Below are 26,508 nucleotides of genomic sequence, written 5' to 3'. Positions count from 1 at the left end.
CACCCGACGCGCGTTCACTATTGCTTCATCAGAGGTTTTGCATCTTATTTTTGAGCAGGGTGGAGTCTCTCAGACAACCTTTTACATTTTTTTTATAATGAGTAGTTAGAGAAGTTGTTTGCTATTTATATGTATGAAGAACACACTGGGAATAGGGCAAACTGTTGCAGTGATATTTAAGGGGTCTCCTCTGCTTCCTGCTTTCCATCGAGCAGTGAACTCTTTCTTGAATGACCGTATGGACCAGCGGCATTGGTGTGCCACCGGCCCTAACTGTGCTCTCCCCTATGCTTCAAGCACAGGCAGCTTTCTCTCTGCAGCATCAGAGGAGTACAGCTGCATCCCCCGCACGGACGTGAACTGAGCGGAATATACGTGTGGAATGATTTGTGATCATTTTGGGAAGTATGATGCTGTTCACTAACCTCTCCTCACTTTTCTTATAGGCAGTGTGCCCTGATCGCCTTGGAAGATGTAAAGTTTTATCTAACAGAGGAAGGAGGCCAGATTGGTGTAAGGGCGGAAAACATTCATTGCACACAATTATTTTTTTTTATATAACATGCAAGGCCACATATTGGATCACATATAAACAATATAATAATCGGGTTCCTGCTTTTTTTTTTTTTTTGCCATTATCTGATGGAAAACCTCAACACATAAAAAATATGCAGTTTACTAATATAAAACCTATTAAAGTCCAAAGCTGATCTTTTACATTGTGACGTGTTGCTTCCTTGTCGGTAAAGCCTCTTCCGCATACTGTATGAGTCCTCCAGTGAAAAACACTGCGCGGGAACTGGCTGTTTTCACCATAGGAGGTTGATGGGCAGGGGTGGTCACATGCTATGTTTAGGACTGCAGCGCCCAGGAGTCTCTGGAGTAGACTTTGGTGACTAGGGGGTTGCACATCAGAATGTAAAATATCAGCACTGAAAATGTAATAATGTTGTATTTGTAGCATAAAGGTGCTGTGGTCGATCAATACAAAATCTACTTTGGTACTGCTTACTTCTGGGAGAACAAAGCTATCAGCAGTCTGAAATCAGACATCCACAATCAACATTTCCTCCAACCATGAGTTGTCCAGGGCCCCCCTACCCATTAGATCATCGTCTGAACCCGTCTATATTGACACGTGCGGCCGACAGTAGTTTCATGTGCATGGGGGGCCTTAAAGTATCTGAGCGTCTTGGCCAACTTCTTGATGCTTCGTTCAGCTATAACATATGATCTTCTGATCCTCTGGACTTTTTATATTTGAAGTGTTGTCCAAAATGGGCAACCCTTTTAAAAGGAATATGCCGCCACATTTTTTGCTATGTAATCTGAGACCACCGTAATGTGGAAGTGGAGACCCTGATTACAGCGATGTGTCACTTACTGGGCTGTGTTTTGCTGTTTCAATACAATCATTGTTTTCTCAGCAGGAGATTATGAAAAGAGGACAACTGGCCTCGTGCCTCCTAGTCCAACCATAGCCCCAGCACTAATGAGCAGCTTTCTGTCACTATACAATGTACACAGAAAGCTGTGCTGTGGGCAGGGCTATACACAACTCAACAACTGAGCTCTGCTCAAGCTGCAGCCAAAAAATTGTGACTCTATTGTAACTGCTGCACCCAGTATATTAAGTGATATATCACTGGAATCAGGGTCTCTGTCCTGAACTCATGCTGCTGTCAGATTACATATCAAAACCTGCTGACAGATTCCCTTTTAAATAAAGAAAATAAGCGAGAATAAGTAATGAAAAAAAATGGCATCTGACGCAGCATGGTGCAAACATAGAATAACATTTTAATTACCTGTACACAGGTGTTTGATGCCACAAATACAACTCGGGAAAGAAGAGATCTTATTTTAGACTTTGCCAAGGAAAATGCTTTCAAGGTAATTTTTTTACTAAGTTTTTGAAGGTTGGAGAATTTTTTTCCTTTGGGTCATCACCAGTATATCTCATTCGCACTTATAAGTGTCCATATAAAAATTGTGAGCTTGAGCGTAGCCAGAACTCTAACACGTGGCCCATTATAGGCTGTATGAATGAGGCCCAATTTTGAGAACGTTTGCTAATCTGTTTCCAAGGTCTGTCATTAAGAATATTTAGAAATACCTAATATTTGCTTAATTGGGATTGTATATGCTGTGAAATATCTTGGCACTATATTGGAAAGATAAGCTGAAAAAACTATCATTAGTAGGTAGCATGCAATTACGCCAAAATTCTGGCTTAAATCACTTTGAATAGGTGCAAAATTTTTACACAAAACGGAGTTGCGAAAATTTTTTTTGCGACTTTTGCCATTTTCACATTAGTTTCCCCCAGCTCAGCCAAAATGGGTGGGACAGGAGCTTGACACCACAGCTCCTCACATTCATGGCAAACTGTGGCTTTCCGTATGAAGGAAATCTGACTCCAGTCCATGACTGGAATAAGATTTGTGGGGAGGCACATACCACTTGTTAAATGTGCCTGATTCATTAAGAGGAATATGTGGGAATGTCTGAATCCCGCATAGCCCCTTGTCAAGCCTGGTGTGAACATCGCTGATCTTGATAAATCGGGGCCTTTGTGATTATGCAAGGAGAGGCATCTCCTACTTTTAGACCAGTGTCCACGTGCTGTGGATTTTTATATATACATCTGTAACATTCAGAATTTGTTTAAAATTTTACTGCCCATTTCATATTGAAAGTGGAAAAATCCGCAGTGAAAATTTACACCAGAAATTGATACACTGGCTATTAAAATAATGCTCATCATGGATCCGTTTTTTGGGTGAAAAAAAAATCCTGAGTGTTGATGCGATTTGTACTCAGAGAAAAAAATTACAGATAAGCACAGAAAACCAGCACTACTAAAATAAAACCGCACCGACATGTGGGAAAACACTATATAATCCAGCCCAAAACGTGCTCAGCGGCCTACTTTTGTGGTCCCCAAAGGTGTTTAGGAAAAGGACAATGTGATGGCAAAATGATATCCTAGTAGCTGTACAATGATGAAATCCCACTCTATTGAGGTAAACATGTAAATTAGTACTTGATTATGTTGGGATGCCACATATCTAGAGTGTGTAGAACGAGCAAAAAAGCTTGTAAAAGAACTTCAACATGACGTTTCAAGGATGGAGCGAGACTGCCATCTACTAGCCAGAGACAGTCAAGCGGAACCAAAATATACAAAGGAAGTTGCAGGGAGGGCAGATTCAGAGGCTGGACCCGATCAGGTGACTTCCAAGAAGGAGTTCAGAGAGATAAGAGGCCAGCGCGCCAAACCTGAGGGGTCTTTGGCGCCAAGCAGCAGAGAGGAGCAGATGTGCGTCCTGAGAAAGCCCCCGTGTGACAGGCCAAATCCAGAGGCCTGAGAGGTGCTCCAGCCGGGCACCGGTAAAAGAGCTCCGGATCCCTCACAGTTGTGACTCGAGTGCTGTGCCTGCTGAGGATACTAGGAACCTGATCGCGGTGCTGAGTGAGTTCGTGGAACCCGACGTCGGCCACCGACAGACTAGGCCTGGACACCCCTATCCAAGGCTCGAGAGACTGCCCCCAACAGCCAAGCAGAGAGGAGCTGCATACGTGAGCAGGGCCGTCACTTCCACTGCTCACCCACGGTACTGGGGACAATTGGGTTTAAGTACTCAGGTTGGGAGGGGGACGGTTGGGGCTAAAGTAGCACAACGTGATTTAATTAAATTTATCCGGAAAGAGACTCACGGCCTAGCGGGAACAACCTGTGACCCCCGGTAGGGCCAAATTCACGGTTAAAGAACTTGTGTGGTGCTTCTCATGCTTGAGGGCATCACCTTTAGAAGGAGGGGACAGCCGTTAAACTAAAATGCCCCACGGTTGTGGAGCATACCGTGGGGTCTCGAGCTTCAGAGAGTAGAAGAGGGAGCTCTGAAGACATTGTCTCCGAGAGGCCCATTATCTGGGCTGAATTCAATGGGCAGCGGATCCGCTGTTTGATGGACACCGGGTCTCAAGTGACCACTATGCCTGAGACGTACTTCCAAAGTCACTTTCCTGAAGTCGCTCGTTCCTGCCGGGAACCCACTGTCAAACTGGTGGCGGCTAATCAACTGCCTATCCCAGTAGCGGGAGTAGTATGGATGTCCGTGCGGGCATGTGGAAAGGACCTCGGTCGAAAAGGGATTGTACTGACCACCGGGCCCGGAGGCGATGGGCCCATTGTAACCCTGGGCATGAATGTGCTGAAAGAAGCCGGACAGTTCCTGGCTGAGGGCTGTAGCAAAAACAACTGGACCCGCGCCACTCGAGACCCAGCTAACAAGAGAGTGTTCCAGCACCTCGTGTGGGTCAGTCAGATTCAAAAGTTGCCCACTACCTCCCAGTACCTTGGTAAGGTATCGATCCCGCCCGAAGCCACAATGACACTGCCGGTGGGACAGACTGTACTCACTTTGCCGGTGCTGGCACATGTGTCGTTAGAGGGCGTGGGCATTCAAGTTGAATCAATGGAGGGAGAAGAAGCGCCCTCTGGACTCCTGATTGCTCGGACTCTGGCCACCGTGCGGCACGGTCGAGTACCCGTGCGCTGCATCAATTTAAGTGGCACCAGTTTACAGTTGTTGCCCCGACAAGAGGTGGCGCGAGTGTGCGTAATGCCGGAGGCCCTTACTAGAGCTGACGCTATAGGGCTGGCACCTGTGTAAGGAAAACCATGGACCCTAGAGGTGTCCCTCAATAGCCAGGAACATGGAAGAGAACCGTTGGCTGGACGCCACCTCCTGGAAGAAATGGAAGCTAACCTGACTGAGTTTTCTGCTGGACAAGTAAGGCAGATCGAACAACTTCTACAGCGATATCAGGGAGTGTTTGCACAGCATGAAGATGATTTCGGGTACACTCGGGACATTCAGCACGAAATACCCACCGGAAATACTGCTCCCATCCGAGAGAGATATCGGCAGATCCCGCCTCAAATGTACCAGGAGGTGAAAGAGCTGTTGGCCCACATGTTGCGGAACGGTGTGATCCGTGAAAGCCAGAGCCCCTGGGCGGCTCCGATCGTGCTGGTCCGGAAGAAGGATGGTACCCTGAGATTCTGCATAGACTATCGGAAGCTGAATGCCTGTACAGTACGGGACTCCTATCCACTCCCCCGAATCGAAGAGTCACTATCTGCACTAGGGAGCGCCAAATTCTTCTCCTCCCTCGACCTGGCCAGTGGCTATTGGCAGGTCCCAGTAGCTGAGAAGGATCGTCCGAAGACAGCTTTTGTTCTCCCTATGGGCCTGTTTGAGTTCAATCGAATGCCGTTCGGACTAACAAATGCGCCAGGAACCTTCCAACGGCTGATGGAGAGATGCTTGGGGGACCTCAACTTTGAAGCCACTTTAATATATCTGGACGATATAATTATCTATTCCGCAATGTTTGAGGATCATCTCCGCCGATTGGAACAAGTGTTAGAACGGCTACAAAGGCACGGCCTGAAAATTTAAGCCTCGTAAGTGTCGTCTCTTCAAACGAGAAATTGAATATCTGGGGCACACTGTGTCCAGTGCAGGGGTGCACCCCACTGCGGAGAAAGTAGCTGCCGTGCAGAAGTGGCCCACGCCCGCCAATCTAAGGGAACTAAGGGCATTCCTGGGGCTCGCTGGATACTACCGCAGATTCATTAAAGACTTCGCTAAGATTGCGAACCCGCTCAATGAATTGCTGAGAGGAACAGCCGGGGGAGCCAAGCGGCAGCCCATTCAGTGGGGCCCACGACAAGAAGAGGCATTCCGAGCATTGAAAATGGCGCTAACAGATGCCCCGATTCTGGCCTACGCTGACTTTTCGCAGCCGTTCATGTTGTACACTGATGGAAGCTTGCATGGGCTGGGAGCAGTGCTGGCTCAAGTACAAGGAGGGAAAGAGCGAGTGATCGCGTATGCCAGCAGGTCACTCCGAGATACGGAGAAGAATCCGGACAACTACAGTTCGTTTAAGCTGGAGCTACTGGCACTGGTGTGGGCCATGACCGAGAAGTTTGCTGAGTACCTGTCAGGGTCAGAAGTGCAAGTGCGGACAGATAACAACCCTTTGGCCCACTTGGAGAACGCCAAACTGGGCGCGTTAGAACAGCGGTGGGTTGCAAGGATGTCCAAATTCCAGTATAAAATCGCCTATCGGTCCAAGCCCCTGAACACGCATGCAGATGCCCTGTCCCGGGTCACTCAGGCGGGGCCGAAGAAGGACAGAGATGAGGAGCTCGAAGGCGACGAGATCCCGGATTTCAGCCAGTTCGCCGCTGCTGTGGTCGACGCCCAAGAGACCAGAGGGGAGCCGAGGCCCACTCAGATTCTGGGCCGTTCAAGAGACGAATGGATACATCTGCAGCAATCCGACCCGGAGCTAGCAAAGTTGAGAGAATGGGTCGCACTTATTCAGAGACCCGACCAGGAAACCAGAGCCGCTTCACTTCCAACTACCCTACAAATCCTAGGCCAGTGGGAGAGGCTCCTCCAGAAGGACGGCTTGCTATGCCGAAGAATCCAGCTGCCTCAAGAGTTTGATGTTACCTGGCAAGTGGTAGTTCCAGGAGCGCTCGTAACACAGCTAGCCCAAGAAGCTCATAGAAGAGGTGCTCACTTCGGAGTAGAAAAGACCTTCCGGTGGTTGCAACGGCTGGTGTATTGGCCTCAACTGCGACAAGAAGTCGAGGGGGTCTGCCGAACATGTCGCCAGTGTGAGTTGAACAAGCCCCCGGAGCAAAGAGCTCCCATTCAGACCATCCGAACTTCTGCCCCCTTGGAAGTCTTGATGATTGACTACTTGATGGTAGGAACTTCATACAACGGTTATGGACACTGTTTAGTCATGACTGATCACTTCACCAAGTTTGCAGTAGTGACGCCCACTAAAGATCAGACGGCAGAAGCATCAGCCAAGGCTATCTGTCAAGATTTCATCCGGATTTATGGGTGCCCGAAGCGAATACATTCTGACCAGGGGGCCTGCTTCCAAGGACGAGTGATGGATGAGCTATACCGCATCTATGGGATCGACCGTTCCCGGACAACGCCCTACCACCCGCAAGGGAACGGTGCATGCGAGCGCTTTAACCGAACCCTGTTGCGAACACTGGAAGCGGACAAAAAGATGAAGTGGCCCGAATTCGTGTCCGAGCTGGTGTGGGTGTATAATAATTGAGTTCATGCAACCACCGGCTACACCCCCTACATGTTGCTGTTTGGAAGAAGTGGCCGAGAAATCACCGAACTGGAGCTAGACTCAGAAGACCCTGGTCCGGGCAGTAGCCCAAGTACCTGCATTCGAGAACACCAGCGTCGACTCCATACCGTGAGAAGACTGGTTGATCAGAAGTTTCAGGAAGTAGAGCATGCAGTTCGGCCCCCGACCACAGGTGGATCGCTTCAGCCAGGAGACCGAGTGCTGGTGAGGGCTAAACGATTTGGGAGTAAGCTGGACCATCGTTGGGAGGCAATACCATATCGGGTGGTGAAGAAGGTTCACCCAGACAACCCAGTCTACGAGGTTAGGCCCGAAGGGGATGACGCCGCGACATCCAGGGTGTTGCACTGTAATATGTTGCGACCTTGCTCCTCTGAAGCAGAAGTCTGTAACAGGGCTGGGCCCTCAGACATGTTGGCTGAAGTGCCACATACAGGAACCTTGGGGGATGAAGAAGGGTGGGCCACAATGCAGTTGGGCCCGTCAGAACCGTTGGTGCCACTCCCGAGTGGAAGTCAGAATGAGTCAGGAAATTATTTGCAATCCCCAGTAGTTGATTCCTTGGATCTCCCGGAGTCTCCTCCGCAAAAAGAGCCCCGCAGAACTGAGCGGGCTAATGCCGGAATTCCTCCTAACCGGTACGCTCAGGAAGAGTTTATCTGGTCTCGAATCCAACAGAAAACGCAGGAGTGTGCCCAACTCCTGTCTGAGCTTGCACTGCCTGGAAGGAGACATCAATTCTGCGAGGAGTCCACTCGCCCGAGGACTGGCGAGCAAAAAGGAGGGAGGAATGTAGAACGAGCAAAAAAGCTTATAAAAGAACTTCAACATGACGTTTCAAGGATGGAGCGAGACTGCCATCTACTGGCCAGAGACAGTCAAGCGGAACCAAAATATACAAAGGAAGTTGCAGGGAGGGCAGATTCAGAGGCTGGACCCGATCAGGTGACTTCCAGGAAGGAGTTCAGAGAGATAAGAGGCCAGCGCGCCAAACCTGAGGGGTCTTTGGCGCCAAGCAGCAGAGAGGAGCAGACGTGCGTCCTGAGAAAGCCCCCGCATGACAGGCCAAATCCAGAGGCCTGAGAGGTGCTCCAGCCCGGCACCGGTAAAAGAGCTCCGGATCCCTCACAGTTGTGACTCCAGTGCTGTGCCTGCTGAGGATACTAGGAACCTGATCGCGGTGCTGAGCGAGTTCGCGGAACCCGACGTCGGCTACCGACAGACTAGGCCTGGACTCCCCTATCCTAGCTCGAGAGACTGCCCCCAACAGCCAGGCAGAGAGGAGCTGCATACGTGAGCAGGGCCGTCACTTCCACTGCTCACCCACGGTACTGGGGACAATTGGGTTTAAGTACTCCGGTTGGGAGGGGGACGGTTGGGGCTAAAGTAGCACAACGTGATTTAATTAAATTCATCCGGAAAGAGACTCACGGCCTAGCGGGAATAACCGGTGACCCCCGCTAGGGCCAAATTCACGGTTAAAGAACTTATGTGGTGCTTCTCATGCTTGAGGGCATCACCTTACTTTTAAGAGACTGCGCCTTACTTTGAGAAATTTCGTATTTTTCTGATATTTCAAACCATTGTTCATTACCCTTGTTGCTAATCCCTTGTTTCAGTATACCTGTTGTATAAAACTGTTTACAAACATCTGACTGTTCTCGCCTTGGGTCTCTGTGCGTTGCATCCCGGCACCTGCATTACATTTGCTCAGCATAAATGAGTACACCCCCTTTGAAAACTTGTATTCAGTGAGCTATTCATTAAAATCTAATTTCCAAACTTTTGATAAGACTGAGTTTCATAGGACTTTTTTTTAACCTATAGGATGAAAGTAAAGTTAAAGAATATCTTTTATTACAAAATCTTCAGGTTTACTCATATTATTTGATGCAATAATGAATATACCCAACATCACAAACTGCTACATCTAGTATGCTGTATGACCTCCATGATTTTTAAGGACCTCTTTCCATTCTGCAAGAACGGCCTTGAAACTGGAAGGAGAGTAATGCTTCACTTTTCTCTTCAGAATTCCCTATAGGTGTTCAGTTGGGCTCAGATCAGGAGACCTACTTGGCCACGGAATCACTTTCACCCTGTTCTTCAGAAATGCAACAAATGTGTGTTTTGGATCATTGGAAAAGTGCACATCTAGCAAGGGCTCGAAGTGATGGGAGCATCTTATCTTTCAATATAGAGCAGTACATCTGTGAATTCATAACACCATCAACGAAATGTAGCTCCTCGACACCAGCAGCACTCACTCATGCAGCCCCACATAAGGACACTGCTACCACCATGTTTTACTGTAGGCACTATGCATTTTTCTAAATTTTTTCTAGATCCACGACAGGTCCTCTTAAGCTGCAGAGAAAACTGAGGACAGTTAATCATATATAATATTTTGCTGGGAGAATCCTGTAAACACCTAGTCATTGATATAACTAATTGTGAGACTCCTCAGCTGCAGCGATGTTATATATAGATCTGTATATCCGTATATGCTGACTGTTCTGAATCTCTCCCATTCTTTTTTTCTTTTGTGCACAAGGTGTTTTTTGTGGAGTCTGAATGTGATGATCCAGAAGTAATTGCTGCTAATATCATGGTAAGTGAATAATGTAGGTTGTCTGAAAGCTGTCTGATGTTTAGTCATTGTTTTCAGGCACACTAGGCATGTTGTCAAACCTGTCACTGAAGGTCAGTCTTGCTGGAAGAGCGGCGTCACTAACAAAGCAGCTGAGACCGCCACTTTCTAGTTTTCTGAGTTGCTAATGAGATACTGAAGTAAATGGAAAGTACTGAAAATAACCTTGTAGTTATGGACTACCTGTCTGTGTGAATATTGCTATTATTATTAATCATAATTATCACTAATCATAATATACTTATTATGATTATTAATATTATTATTAAACTTCTTTCCCTGTAACATTAATGTTTTTGGGGACATCATGATTATAGTGCAGATTGTTGACCTAGTAGTGAGGTATCTATGACTTGGGTCATTTGTAATGCTGGTGTGTGCTGGCGAGGGGTAACACTGTCTTTGTCTATTCTGTATATACCTATTTATAGATGAGCACAGATATTCACGCTAACCCTTAGAAATACATATAGATCAATACACTTAATGCAAGTTTGTGTATATCTAGAGAGAAACAAACTTTTGTGTACTGAGAACCTCTCTTACCCAGTCCCATTCCCTCATTACTGCCATGTTATGGGGCACATATCAGTGAGTGTGCCTTATTTGTCTTACCTGAATAATTTTGGTGGGACTGGTTGACTGTCCTATGTGTATAGAGATGCCCTGACTCTTCCTACCAACCACAGATTTGGGGAGAATTAATGATCGGTCATTTTAGACATCATTGCACATTTGGACATGGTTGTCTGAGTCCTGCTCTGCCACGCTGAATACAGTTGCGTACACAAATCTTCAAGATCCACTGGTGGCGGCTCCCTTTGCATTTGCCGACCAATGACATCCCAGAACTGCTTTATGAGAGACTAGTCCGGAGACTGTTCAGGCCACGCAGACTTCTAACAGTAGCACCAGCAAAATGTTGAAAAACTGCTCCTGGGACACTTTGGAGAGATGGCCAAACCCTGTTCCAAGCCCAAATACAACCCCTGGCAAAAATTATGGAATCACCGGGCTCGGAGGATATTCATTCCGTTGTTTAATGTTGTTGTTAAAAAGCAGATCACAGACATGGCACAAAACTAAAGTCATTTCAAACGGCAACTTTAGGGCTTTAAGAAACACTAAAAGAAATCAAGATTAAAAATGTGGTACTCAGTAAGGGTAATTTTTTTCAGACCAAGGAGAGGGAAAAAATTATGGAATCACTCAATTCTGAGGAAAAAATTATGGAATCACCCTGTAAAATTTTCATTTCCAAAACTAACACCTGCATCAAATTAGATCTGCTCGTTAGTCTGCATCTAAAAAGGAGTGATCACACCTTGGAGAGCTGTTGCACCAAGTGGAGTGACAGGAGTCATGGCTCCAACAGGAGAGATGTCAATTGAAACAAAGGAGAGGATTATCAAACTCTTAAAAGAAGGTAAATTATCACGCAATGTTGCGAAAGATGTTGGTTGTTCAGTCAGCTGTGTCTAAAATCTGGACCAAACACAAACAATATGGGAAGGTTGTTAAAGGCTAACATAATGGTAGACCAAGGAAGACATCAAAGTGTCAAGACCTGAAACTTAAAGCAATATGTCTCCAAAACAGGAAATGCACAACAAAACAAATGAGGAACGAATGGGAGGAAACTGGAGTCAATGTCTGTGACCGAACTGTAAGAAACCGCATAAAGGAAATGGGATTTACATACAAAAAAAGCTAAACATAAGCCATCAATAACACCTAAACAGAAAAAAACAAGGTTACAATGGGCTAAGGAAAAGCAATCGTGGACTGTGGATGACTGGATGAAAGTCATATTCAGTGATGAATCGCGAATCTGCATTGGGCAAGGTGATGATGCTGGAACTTTTGTTTGGTGCCGTTCCAATGAGATTTATAAAGATGATTGCATGAAGAGAACATACAAATTTCTACAGTCATTGATGATATCGGGCTGCATGTCAGGTAAAGACACTGGGGAGATGGCTGTCATTACATCTTCAATAAATGCCCAAGTTTACATTGATATTTTGGACAGTTTTCTTATCCCATCAATTGAAAGGATGTTTGGGGATGATGACATCATTTTTCAAGATGATAATGCATCCTGCCATAGAGCAAAAACAGTGAAAACATTCCTTGAAAGAAGACACATAAGGTCAATGTCATGGCCTGCAAATAGTCCGGATCTCAATCCAATTGAAAATCTTTGGTGGAAGTTGAAGAAAATGGTCCATGACAAGGCTCCAACCTGCAAAGCTGATCTGGCAACAGCAATCAGAGAAAGTTGGAGCCAGATTGATGAAGAGTACTGTTTGTCACTCATTAAGTCCATGTCTTAGAGACTGTAAGCTGTTATTAAAGCCAGAGGTGGTGCAACAAGATACTAGTGATGTATTGGAGTGTTCTTTTGTGTTTTTTTTCATGATTCCATAATTTTTCCTCAGAATTGAGTGATTCCATAATTTTTTCCCTCTGCTTGGTCTGAAAAAATTATCCTTACTGAGTACCACATTTTTTTATCTTGATTTCTTTTAGTGTTTCTTAAAGCCCTAAAGTTGCCATTTGAAATGACTTTAGTTTTGTGCCATGTCTGTGATCTGCTTTCTTTCAACAACATTAAACAACTGAATGAACATCCCCCGAGCCCGGTGATTCCATAATTTTTGCCAGGGGTTGTAAATGTAATGCCGAGCTGTTTATGTACATGGAATATAGACTATGTGATTATGCCATCACACATCACAATCTTGTAAGTAAGACTAATGTGACACTCCCTTGTGAAGGGCTCTCCATGGTGTTGCCCACGTGGCCTCCATAACAGTGTCTGGCTATCGTTGCATTCAAGAAAAAAGCAGGACCCATTGCTTAATAGGATAGAGCTCCTAGTCTCCATATGGAGATCACTTTGACAACGTCATGAAGAGGCCTTCAGTAGGGAATGTCTCACCGATTTTACTCCTGGGATTATTATGTGGGGTGGCGTAATGTATGGAAGCTGGACCCCTCTAGTCTTAGTGTACCTGGAATTAACAGTTTGAAGTTACACTGATTTGGACTTTATGCAATATATTTGAGCAAATGCACCACCTTGATTCCTTGTAGTTGCCATTCAAGCTCACAGAAAGGTATAAATTAAGCATGTGTTTTTGGTTGATTGGTACCACAGTTCTTTTATTTGGATAACTCCAGGTACACTAACAGTTTGGAGTTAAATTGATTTGGTCATGGAACCAGTAGTACAGCCATTTCTCCAAAGTTTCCCGGGAGCCATTTTTCAGCATAACGCCAGGCCACATGTTAGGCTGCTCGGAGTAGCAAGAGTGTCTGGGCTGACAGTCCTATCATGGCCTGCAGCGTCTCTAGACGAACACATCTAGGATTTCATTGGTCGGCATTTGTAAAGGGAGCTGCCAGCAGTGGCTCTTGATGATCTGCATGCTCAAGTGCATTCACTGTGGCAGTACATTTGTCGTATAACCACTTCCATCAATGAGGTTAAGTGCAAGGATTGCATGCGGTGCTTATATTTGATATTAAATAAATCAAGATGTTTTGAAAATTTTGTTTTATCATTTGCATATCATTAACATGTCTCTCAGGCCTGTGATGTCCACAATTCCACAACTTTTCCTTCTCATTGTTGAATTTTCATTGTTGACGAGTGTAGTAACAGGACGCTTGGTGTAATTACAGGAGGTGAAAGTGTCTAGTCCCGATTACCCTGAAAGAGACCGAGAGAATGTGATGGATGACTTTCTGAAGAGGATTGAATGCTATAAAGTTACCTATGAGCCCCTGGACCCAGATTCTTATGACAAGTAAGGGGGAAAAGATACATGATGTACATCTCACTATTTATATTGCCTCTAATATAAAAGACTGATAATCGCATATAGGATTTACAGTGCTTGAAAAAGTATTCATACCCCATAAAATTCTCCACATTTTTTCACATTACATCCACAAATGTATTTTATTGGGATTTTATAGAATATACCAACACAAAGTAGCAAGTATTTGTGAAGTGTAAAGGAAATGATGTATATATAAATCTGAAAATTGTGATATGCATTTGTATTCAGCCTCCCTGAGTCAGTACAGCCACGTTTCACGGCAATTACTGCTGCAAGTCTTTTGGGGTTTGTCTCTACCAGCTTTGCACATCTAGAGGCTGAAATTTTTGCCCGTTCTTCTTTGCACACTAGCTCTAGCTCAGTGAGATTGGATGGAGGCGTCTGTGAACAGCAATGTTCACGTTTTGCCACAGATTCACAATGGGATTTAGGTCTGGACTGTGACTGGACCATTCACACACATGAACATGCTTTGATCTAAACCATTCTATTGTAGCTCTGGCAGTATGTTTAGGGTTGTTGCTGGAAGGAGAACCTACACCCCAGACTCCTCTTTTTCATCCCCTAACAGTTTTTTCTCCAGGATTGCCTTGTATTTTGCTCCATCCATCTTCCCATCAACTCTGACCAGCTTCCCGGTCAATGCTTAAGAAAAGCATCCCCACAGTATGATGCTGCTATCACCATGTTTGACGATGGGGATGGTGTTTTCCGGGTGATGTGCAGTGTCAGTTTTTCCGCCTTACATAGAACTTTTTGGGCTAAATGCAAAAAGCTATTTTGGTCTCATCTCATTCTTCCACATGCTAGCGTGTCCTCTACTTGGCTTTTTGCAAACTGCAAACGAGACTTCTTATGGCTTGCTTTCACAAATGGCTTTCTTCTTGCCACTCTTCCATAAAGGCCAGATTTGTGGATTATATTACTAAGGACTCGCTTACACTGCCGTATAACACAGCTGAGTGCGATGTTTTATCGGATAGCACTCAGTCCAGTGTTATACTATGGGCAGTGCAGAGCTGCGATATTTTTTATTTTATTTTTTTTTTACTCATACCGATTTGGTATGAGAAAACAATAGAGTGACTCTGATATTCGGATCTCGCTCACTTAATCAAGTCTATGGGTGCATATGAAACATCGGACTGCACTTGGATGTCATCCGTGTGCAGTCTGATGTACGTTCATAGAGACTGGAGAAGATGGAGAAATTGAGTTTTCCATCTTCTCTGCACTTATGGTGCAATTCTCTCATGCAAGAGAATCCAATAACACTCAGATGACACTAGGCTCAAACACGGACAGAGTTTAAGCTGAGTGTCATTAGCATAATCGGCCCGATTCTCTCACATGAGACTATACGCCAGTGTGAGCGAACCCTAGTAGTTATCCTGTGGACAGATTCTCCCACCTGAGCTGTGGATCTCTGTAGTTCCTCCATAGTTACCATGGGCCTATTGGCTGCTTCTCCAGTTAGTGGTCTCCTTGCTTGGGATGTCAGTTTAGGTGGGCGGCCATGTCTTGGTATGTTTACAGTTGTGCCATACTCCTTCGATTGTTGGATGATGGATTGAACAGTGCTCCGTGAGATGTTCAGAGCTTGAGCAACTTTTTTTTTTTATTTTTTTATTTTTATAACCTGACCCTGCTTTCCTTTTCTCCACAACTTTATCCCTGACCTGTCTGGTGTGTTCCTTGCTTTTCATAATGCTGTTTGATTCCTAATGTTCTCAAATAAACCTCTGAGGTCTTCACAGAACAGCTGTAGTTATACCGAGTATAAATTACACATAGGTGGGCTTAATTTATTAATTGTGTGACATATGGAGGCAATTGGTCACTCAGAATTTTATTTAGGGCTATCAGACTTCAGCGGCCTGAATACAAAGGCACGTCACAATTTTCAGTTTTAATATTTTTGAAATAGTTTGAAAACCATTTATCATTTCCTTTACACTTCACAAATACTTGCTACTTTATGTTGGTATATCACATAAAAGCCCAATAAAATACATTTGTTTGTGGGTGTAACTAGAAAATGTGGAAACGTTTGTGGGGTATGAATACTTATTCAAAGCACTGTACCTAAATACTGAATCTCGGGAAATAGACTTGGTATGCACATATACCGGTCATTTCTTCTACTAGGTATTGGGCTGTGAAAAACAGAGAGGCTCGTATTCCGGTAAAATAACTTGCATGTTACCTAGGAACAGGTACAAGGGTAATCGCAAGTTAAATATTAGTGTAAAAGCTGAAATGCTGATCCTGAAATGCTTTCCAGATTTCTCCCTAACTGAAAACCAAGCAAACAAACTAAAAGCGTAAACCTGATGGTGTCTGCCCCGTGATCTCTGCTCCCTGAGTGTTTGCATACCCCTTTTCACATGTGAAGCACCATGGAATAAATGGCGCTATAAAACAACGGATACTGGAAGCCTGTGCTAGCATTTCTTCTTTGGTGTTGCTATCAGTTTGTCAAGAGTGGGAGAAGAGGGTTGTATTGACAATCCAACACAATGGGCAGCACTTTGAACACATTTTATAAGTGGTAATAAACTTGTAACTTTATTCTTTCATGAGTTTTTTACATTAAAACCAAGCACACCATTGTTTTTCTTATGAAATTCTCAATACGTTTGATGTGTCACATGACCCTCTTCCCATTGAAAAAAAGTTAAGTTGGATCCAAAATGGCCAACTTCAAAATGGCCGACAAGGTCACCACCCATCTGGAAAAGTTTTCCCCCTCCCATATACTAATGTGCCACAAACAGGAAGTTGATATCGTCAACCATTCCCATTTAAGTTAGGTGTATCCATATAAATGGCCCACCGTGTATTATCAGAAAATAACCTATTGTTTAATTCAGGTTTTTGATATATTAAAATAACTTGCAATTTTCACACTGGCTTCTAGGGCTTTTTTAGCCTCATACTTATTTTCCTTTCAGGAATAGTTTTCAGCAGGCTCCTTATCATCAGAGGCAGGGTTACAGTGATAGGTATCACCTCTATACACAGCTGATAACACAGGATCCACCAATCATAGGTGATGTCACAGCTGACCCTGCTCCCCCTCCCTTCACAATCACCTTTGCACTCACTCAATACAAATTATAGGGTCAGTCTGCCTGTTGCTGCTAATGTATTGTGGATTTCCTTAAACATGAAGTCTAAAAAAGCCTTTATGGCCAGTGTGAAAATTGCAAGATTACTTTTTTACTCTTAGTTTTTTTTTTCTTGCTAAAGAGGATATTTTATGGTCTTAAAGTGAAATCTATGTTATTACAACCAGAACATAACCACTCACCAAGACATTAATCCTCATACTGAGATATGTAAATAGTTTATTTCCCCTAGGAGGGGTTTGATTTGCATCATGTCTGTCCATTATCCATTCATTTCTTTGAGTGGATTTGTTATACTAGTGAACATGTAATTTACCTTCGATTTCAAAGAAAATCTGTCAGTAAGGCCTCGTTTACACGTCCGTGTTAAAGCACATACGTGAAACAATGGTACCCGTGTCGTCAGTGTTTTGGATCAGTGTGTGATCCGTGTGTCCGTTTTTACCATCAGTGTGGCTGTCATCAGTGTTTTTCATGGATGAATCAATAGAGAAATAAATGACAAATCTTCTATACTTATTAAATACGGACAGCAAACTGACTGTACACTGATGCCATCCATGTGCTGTACGTGTTTTTCACGGACCCATAGACTTGTATTGGCCCTTTTCATTCATGATACCGGAGAAAAAAGGACGTCTCTGCATTTGGCACGGGCCCTTGGTCTGTGAAAAAACAGACATGTGAATAGCACCATAGATTATAATAAGTACATGTTGTAGCCGTGAAAAACACTCAGAACACGTATGTAGAACAGGTATGTGCAACACGAAAGTCTAAATGAGGCCTAAGAGCAACCTCCAAACCGCATATATGAGCATGCAGGTCTTGTAAAAGAAAATATAATGATGTTGATGGTTTTACAAACAGTAACTGCATTTCCAAGTTATTGGCATTTTAATTTACATGCAAATGCGTTAAGTGCTGTGGGCATGACAGAGCACTTAAGGAATCTGGTGGTGCTGCATGAGGAAGCCACCTTAGAAGGTACAATTGTAATGACTTCTCGGCTGAGAGCTGTGTGAGATCTGTACAGGCTGTCTGCCTCTGGCTGTACAAGGCTAGGCTCACACTCATAAAATGTTACTGCTGAGCAACACATCAGGGTTTATATCGGATTCCCCAAAAATCAGGATTCCAACGGGAACCACGACAGCCATTCACTTAATTGAAGCCGATGGATTCACTCTGGTCTGGTTTGGTCCTGGAAGTATTTCTTTCAGACATGCCGATTAAACTATTATTGTGGTTTGTCCTGATGAAGTGTGTGTACTTCGAAACGCGTTGACGAATAAAAACCACATTCACACCTTTTTGGTCTCCTAATACATCCTGGACCATTGGCAGCGTGGATTTATAGCCATTTACTTCCGGTATGGCATTCCCAAAAACGTGGCAGACCAGTTCAGTGACAAATGGACAATTGTGTAATTGATATCTGCAAGTAGTTACCTACGCACTCCAGCCCTGTAAGACATCCACAAGTAAATTGTATATAGTCCATTTGATATGCATCCAATCAATCTGGTAACTTCCATCAATGGGCCTGCAGTTGTGTGTAGCTAACTGTCAGACACCTTTACTTCTGTATTATATTTTACTAGATGGTGGCCCGATTCTAACGCATCGGGTATTCTAGAATATGTATGCGGCCGACCGGGCGCAACTAATCAGCAAAGCAGTGTTTTAAATGGGTTGCGCACTACTTTAAATTAACCCCCCAATGTATCCCCCTGGGGCCCCTAATGAATTTTGGGAGCGAGGCCGCCGGTCTGGGTACTTCTGCTGAAAGCAGCCGGGAGATGACCGGCTAGCACAGGGTGAGCGTGGGAGCGTCCGAGCATCAGAGCGTCCGAGCATCAGAGCGTCCGAGCGTCGGAGTCCGAGCGTCGGAGCGGGTGAGGGTAAGCCGCTAACGGCCGACATCTTGTTCTCAAATCCCGCATCGCTGATTGGCCGCGGCCTGACCAATCAGCGACGTGGGATTTCCTAGACAGACAGGCAGACAGACAGACGGACGGGATAAGACAATTATATATATTAGACTAGTGTTCTGACTAAATAAATATATATAAAAAAGAAAATCTATCCGTAGGACACTCTCAATTGTAAGTTGCACAGTCCACAAGAAAGACCAGAATCTTCTGATCCACATATATTCCCAAAATAAAATTGATGGACAGCACTCGCCAGGGGTAGAAAATATGGAAAAATTCCTCAATTGCTCCATGCACATAAAGCAACGTTACGACCGTTTATAAAGTGGTGTGAAAAAGTTTTTGCCCCATCCTGGTTTCCTATGTTTCAGATCACAAAACAAATGTAAATATTAGACAAAGATAACACAAGTAAACACAAAATGCAGTTTTTAAATGAAGGTCTTTATTATTAAGGGAAAAAGAAATCCAAACCTGCAGGGCTCTGTGTGAAAAAGTGATTGCCCCCTAAACCTAATAACAGATTGGGCCGCCCTTAGCAGCAACAACTGCAATCAAGCGTTTGCAATAACTGACAATTTACAACGCTCTGGAGAAATTTTGGCCCACTCATCTTTTCAAAACTGTTGTAATTCTGCCACATTGGAGGATTTCCGAGCATGAACCACCTTTTTAAGATCATGCAACAGCATCTCAGTCGGATTAAGGTCAGTTCTTTGACTAGGCCACTCCAAAGTCTTAATTGTGTTTTTTCTTAAGCCATTTAGAGGTTGTGCTGGTGTCCTGCTTCATAACCCAAGTGCGCTTCAGCATGAGGTCATGAACAGCTGGCCGGACATTCTCCTTCAGGATTTTTTGGTAGACAGCAGAATTCATGGTTACATTTACCACATCAAGTCTTCCAGGTCCTGAAGCAGCAAAACGGGCCCAGACCATCACCACCATATTTTACTGTTGGTATCATGTTCCTCTTCTGAAATGCTGAGTTACTTCTACGCCAGATGTAATGAGACATATACACCTTCCAAAAAGTTTAACTTTTGTCTTGTCAGTTCACTGTGTATTCTTCCAAAAGTTTTGGTGATCATCAAGATGTTTTCTAGCAAAACTGAGACGAGCCTTTGTTTTTGCTCAGCAGTAGTTTTCTTCTTGGAACTCTGCCATGAATGCCATTTTTGCCCAGTCTTTCTTATGGTTGAGTCATGAACACTGACCTTAACTGAGGTAAGTGAGCCCTGCAGTTCTTTGGATGTTGTTGTGGGGTCTTTTGTGACCTCTTGGATGAGTCGTCGCGGCGCTCTTAGGGTAATTTTGGTCGGCGGCCACTCCTGGGAAGGTTCCCCATTGTTCCATGTTTTCGCCATTTGTGGATTATGCCTCTCACTGTGGTTTGCTGGAATCTCAAAGCATTAGAAATGGCTTTATAACCTTTTCCAGACTGATAGATCTCAATTACTTTGTTTCTCATTTGTTCCTGAATTTCTTTGGATCGCAGCATGATGTCTAGCTTTTGAGGATCTTTTGGTCGTCTTCACTGTGTCAGGCTGGTCCTATTTAATTGATTTCTTGATTGAGGAGAGGTGTGGCAGTAATCAGGCCTGTGTATGGCTAGGGAAATTGAACTCTGCTTCCCAAAGATGTGATAAACCAGTTAATTTATGTTTTAAGGGGGGTGAAACCACTTTTTCACACAGGGCCCTGTAGGTTTGGATTTATTTTTTCCTGAACCGGTTCCCGACCGCCCACTGTAGATAAACGTCGGCGCTTGCCGGGCTCTGTGCAGTGCCGACGTTTAAAAACGGTGGGTGGTCTCGCAGCGCTCAGGACCCCCAGGGTCCTGCAAGCGCTGCGATTCCGGTGCAGAGCGTTAGCTCTGACAGGGAACATCATCGGGACCTGATTAGATCAGGTCCCAGTGATGTTAACCCTTAGCTGTCTTCTATATGCTGTGATCTATAGTGATCGCGGCATATAGGAGACAGCAGGAGGAGAGGGGGTCGTCAACTTACCTCTCCGAAGACCTCCGAGTCCTTCCAGGACCTGGGGTTGCTATGGCAGCTGGAGGTCACATGACCGCCTCCAGCTCTGCCATATATGGTGTCCTGTCTGGCTCAGCTGCAGCTGTAGCCAGACAGGAGACTCTGACTGAAACAGTCAGGGAAGATCTCATGTAATGTAATATATGTCTATTACATTACATGAGATCAGAGATCAGAAAAATAAAAATTAATGTCCCATACAGGGACTAAGAAAAAATGTGAAAAAAAGTAAAAAAAAAGTTTTTAAACTATTAATAAAAAAAATCACAAAATAAATAAAAATAAATAAATAAAATATTAAACCAATAAATCCGTATATTTTTACAAAACCAAAAAAAGTACACATATTTGGTATCGCCGCGTCCGAAACAACCCGAGCTATAAAACTGTCACACTAATTAACTCCTTCTGTGCACACCGTAATAAAAATAAATAAAAAACGGAGCAAAAAAATATGCTTTTTCATCATATTGCCAAACAAAAAGTGGAAAAAAATGCGATCAAAAAACAAAATAGAAATAAAAATGGTACCACTGAAAACGTCATCTTGTTACGCAAAAAAAAAGCCGCCATACAGCTCCATCAGCCGAAAAATAAAAAAGTTATAGCGCTCAGAATAAAGCAATGCAAAAAAAATATTTTTTTCTATAAAATAGTTTTATTGTGTAAAAGCGCCAAAACATAAAAAAAATACAGTAAGTGTAGTATCGCTGTAAATGTACTGACCCGAAGAATAACGCTGCCTGATCACTTTTACCACACGCAGAACGGCATAAAAAAAAAACTCAAAAAACAATTCCTGAATTGTTTGTTTTTGTTAATTTTACCTCCCAAAAAACGGAATAGAAAGCGATCAAAAAATGTCACGTCCCCAAAAATGGTACCAATAAAAATGTCAACTCGTCCCGCAAAAAACAAGCCATCACATGACTCTGTCGGCCGAAATATGGAAAAATTATAGCTCTCAAAATATGGTGATGCAAAAACTAGATTTTGCAAAAAAAGCGTCTTTTAGTGTGTGACAGCTGTCAGTCATAAAAACCCGATATCAATCTGGTATCTCTGTAATCGCACCGACCCGAAGAATAAAGTAATCTAATCAGTTATATCACACTAGGAACGGCGTAAAAAATAAATAAAACCAATTCTTCACCTGCTACTGATTTGTTTATTATGTCCCCAAAGATCCCAGTAAGGCTCTGCCCACATTTATCCTGTGCTCTGCGCTGAGCACTTACACCAGAGTTTCCGTGTAAATCTCTGAAATACATGATTCAGCCGGAACCCATGACGGAAGATTCCCTGTAATGAGACAGATATAGGCCACTGTGGACGCCGTCTAGCCTGGGATCCCACGGTGTCATTTGTTTTAGGCGTGCATAAAAGTGCGGTTGGCCACAGTTTTGTGCACTTCTGAAAAAAAGGACACCGCTACACAGAGGCCAGACGGTGTCCAGAGTAACTCTGCTGCCTCATTACAGTGAATGGATCCCGCAGGGGTTTCATCTGAATTACATCACTTGGAAATTTAGATGGAAACCCCGATGTAAGTGCTCAGCCTAGAGCGCCGGATAAATGTTACGTAAAATGTTCCCAATAAAAGCTTCAACTCAGTCCTCAAAAAAAGCTAGTCCCCACTCAGGTCTGTCATCTGTTAAAAATATAAGGGACTTTCAAGTTACTGGTAGCAGAAAGGCTCTGGAAAAGCGAAATGGCCCTTGCCCCCCAAAAGAAATTCAGAAAATTTTGTGCTCCCAAATCCAAATGCCTATTCTACAATAATTTGTTCTCCAATTGTCAAATAGCGCTCCGTCCCTCCCAGATCTCGCCGTATGGCTAAGCGGTACGATACAGCCACATATGGGGTATTGACACTTTTAGAAGAAATTGTGTGACACATTTCGGCACCATTTTTACCCATTGCCCTGTGTGAAAATGTAAAATCTGAGGGTAAAACATTTTTTTGTGGTAAAAATATAATTATGATTTTTTCACTGCCCAATGGTATAAATTTAAAAATTAAAAAATACTCACTACTTCCCTAGATGAATTCCTTGAGAGGTGTAGTTTACAAAATGGGGTCACTTGTGGGGGTTTCTGCTGTTTTGGCATGTCAGCGACTCTTCAAATGTGACATGGTGTCTGCTGCCTATCCCAGCCAACATAGCGCTCCTTTCTCTTCCGAACCCTGCCGTACACCAAAGCAGTGGTTTTCCCCCACATATGGGGTATCGGCGTACTCAGGAGAAATTGTACAACAAATTTCATGGTGCAATTTCTCCGGTTATCCTTATGATAATGCAAAATTAGGGGATGAAAAACATTTTTTATGGGAAAAATGTGAAAATTTTATTTTCACGGCTCAATATTATAAACTTCTGTGAAGCAGCTGGGGGTGCGAGGTGCTCACCACACATCTAGATAAGTTCCCTAAGGGGTCTAGTTTCCAAAATGGTGGCACTTGTGGGGGGTTTCCACTGTTTAGTCACATTAGGGGCTCCCCAAATGCGACATGGCGTCTGCTAATTATTCAAACAAATTTTACATTCAAAAAGTCAAATGGCGCTCCTTCCCTTTCAAACCCTGCCATGCGCCCAAACAGTAATTTGCCTCCACATATGGGGTATCAGCGTGTTCAGGAGAAATTGCACAACAAATTTCATGGTGCAATTTATCCTATTACCCTTATGATAATGCAAAATTAAGGGATGAAAAACGGTTTTGTGGGAAAAATGTGAAAATTTTATTTTTACAGCTCAATATTATAAACTTCTGTGAAGCACCTTGGGGTTCAAGGTGCTCACCACACATCTAGATAAGTTCCCTAAGGGGTCTAGTTTCCAAAATGGTGTCACTTGTGGGGGGTTTCCACTGTTTAGGCACATCAGGAGCTCTCCAAACGCAACATGGCGTCTGCTAATTATTCAGACAAATTTTACATTCAAAAAGTCTAATGGCGCTCCTTCCCTTCCGAACCCTGCAGTGCACCCAAACAGTGTTTTTCCACCACATATGGGGTATCAGCACGCTCAAGAGAAATTGCACAAAAAAATTTGGGGTCCATTTTTTCCTGTTACCCCTGTGAAAATAAAAAAAATTAGGTCTAAAGTAACATTTTTGTGAAAAAAGTTAAATGTTCATTTTTTTTTTCCACATTCCAAAAATTCCTGTGAAGCACCTGAAGGGTTAATAAAGTTCTTGAATGTGGTTTTGAGCACCTTGAGGGGTGCAGTTTTTAGAATGGTGTCACTTTTGGGTATTTTCTGTCATAAAGACCCCTCAAAGTGACTTCAAATATGATGTGGTCCCTAAAAAAATGTTTTTGTAAATTTTGTTGGAAAAATGAGAAATCGCTGGTCAACTTTTAACCCTTATAGCTCCCTAACAAAAAAAAATTTTGGTTCCAAAATTGTGCTGATGTAAAGTAGACATGTGGGAAATGTTATTTATTAACTATTTTGTGTGACATATCTCTCTGATTTAAGGGCATGAAAATTCAAAGTTTGAAAATTGCAAAATTTTCTAAATTTTCGCCAAATTTCCGATTTTTTCACAAATAAATGCAAGTTATATGGAAGAAATTTTACCACTATCATGAAGTACAATATGTCATGAAAAAACAGTCTCAGAATCAGGGGAATACGTTGAAGCGTTCCAGAGTAATTACTTCATAAAGTGACAGTGGTCAGAATTGAAAAAATTGGCCCGGTCACGAAGGCAAAAACAGGCTCTGGCGCGAAGTGGTTAATAATAAAGACCTTAATTAAAAAACTGCATTTTGTGATTACTTGTGTTATCTTTATCTAATATTTACATTTGTTTTGTGATCTGAAACATTTACGTGTGACAAATATGCAAAAGAATAAGAAATCAGGAAGGGGGCAAACACTTTTTCACACCACTGCATACATAAGCTTGAGAAAGACCTGAACAGTCAAAGCGTTGCTTTATGTGCATGGATTAATTAATGAATTTTTCCATATTTTCAACCCCTAGTGAGTGCTGTCCACCATTTTATTTTTTGTTTGGGACCGAATGAATAAGTATAACCTACTTATCTTTTTTTTTTCTCTATAGGGAACATTCTCTTATAAAAGTTATCAATGTTGGCCAGAGATTCTTGGTAAACAAGGTACAGGACTACATCCAGAGTAAAATTGTCTACTACCTCATGAACATTCACGTCCAACCACGGACCATCTACCTGTGCCGACACGGTGAAAGCGAATGTAATCTAGCCGGGAGGATTGGAGGGGACTCGGGCCTCTCCGCACGAGGAAAACAAGTATGTACAATTTCGATTGTAAAATGGAGATCTGAAAATCTTTATTTCAATATCATCTTCCCAGAGTAGGCTGATGTGGCTAACATTTTGATGAAAGTGCCTACTGCATGTAGAAATGTAATTGCTGAAGTATATTGTTTTCATTTAGTATGCCAAGGAACTAAAGGAGTTTATCGAGGAGCAGGAAATTGTGGACCTCAAGGTTTGGACCAGTCAGCTGAAGAGAACGATTCAGACAGCAGAGGCTCTTGGAGTGGCTTATGAACAGTGGAAGATTCTCAATGAGATCGATGCAGTAAGTCTCCTGGCATACAGTATGTGGGTCTGATAACCTGGACTGGCACTGCCTTCACGTTACTAACTTGGTTTTAATCTTTGTTCTCACCGCTGGAAGAAGTTACCTCTACAGTCCTGCTCTGAGCCGTGAAAGCAGTGATGGGGTGGTAAATCATTCCAGTAGTGATAACAGCTCAGGAGCTTAGTAATACTAGTACAATACCAGACTGCCAATGTGTTTTCACCACCACAGTGTTCTGAGCTCAGTCAGTGTAAAGCCTCATTCAGACGTCCGTGATGCATGGACTTCTGAATGAGGCTTTACTGTTGCATCTGAAAAGCGCATCCCAAAAGATGACTTTGGCACTGGCTACAGTTCTCTGCACATTTAACTTTGTTGTACAGGGCGCAATAACCAGTCAAAGTCATCTCTTTTGCATCACGAACATCTGAATGAGGCTTTACACTGATTAAGAAGAGCTGAGTCAGTGTGCAGAGCTTGCAATAGAAAAAGTAAAAAATTAAGTAAAAAAAATAAATAAAATATTTGTATTGTCTCCTTTCTCCCCCTTTTAAAATTAACAAATTCAAATACCAAAAATGTGTATTATTTTTTTTTTTTTTTTTATTGTCGCATTTATTAAACTCCAGTTTATCAAAATATAAAATTAATTAATTCTTTGAGTAAATGCAATAAGCAGAAAAATAATCATGATGACAGGACATTTTTATCATACAATGAACATTGTAAATAAACCCCCTAAAAAATGGAGGAATTGCTTTTTTCAGTTATAAGAAAAGTCAGAGTCGGCACTGCCAGTGGTCCTGTGCGATACTGTCCACATGACAGTATCTCATTGCAGTCACCAACAAAATGGCTCCATACTGTGATTCTAAACTTTATCACGCCCTCCCCCCTTCCTTATAGAAACACGGAAGGGGAGGAGCAGATCCAACATTTACTGCAGTCATAATGTGAGCTAGCAGTACACAAAGTTTTCATGGCAAATGTCAGCAGCTGCTCCCCCTAGTGTTTAAAAAAATTGAAAATATCAAAACTTTTTAATATGCAAATTGCCTCTTCAGAGAAGAAGAGGACTTGAACTCTATAGCGCCACCTATTGGAAGCA

General features: G+C 43.2%; 1 protein-coding gene across 1 annotated transcript in view; it reads left to right on the top strand.

Annotated features, from left to right (window-relative positions):
* PFKFB2 (6-phosphofructo-2-kinase/fructose-2,6-biphosphatase 2) overlaps positions 1-26,508 on the top strand; it is a 56,910-nt gene that overhangs the window by 13,077 nt on the left and 17,325 nt on the right. The window contains exons 5-10 of the mRNA XM_073666894.1: positions 447-513; positions 1,819-1,893; positions 9,764-9,820; positions 13,550-13,674; positions 24,895-25,102; positions 25,251-25,397. Of these exons, the coding sequence (XP_073522995.1) occupies positions 447-513; positions 1,819-1,893; positions 9,764-9,820; positions 13,550-13,674; positions 24,895-25,102; positions 25,251-25,397 (679 nt within the window). The remainder of the gene's footprint in view (positions 1-446; positions 514-1,818; positions 1,894-9,763; positions 9,821-13,549; positions 13,675-24,894; positions 25,103-25,250; positions 25,398-26,508) is intronic.

Source organism: Phyllobates terribilis, unplaced genomic scaffold, assembly GCF_046119375.1.
Source record: "Phyllobates terribilis strain yellow unplaced genomic scaffold, ASM4611937v1 Scaffold_2__4_contigs__length_985480577, whole genome shotgun sequence".
In the NCBI taxonomy this organism is placed as follows: Eukaryota; Metazoa; Chordata; class Amphibia; order Anura; family Dendrobatidae; genus Phyllobates; species Phyllobates terribilis.
Note: the sequence above shows the minus strand (reverse complement) of the source record. Positions and strands in the feature narration are given on the sequence as shown.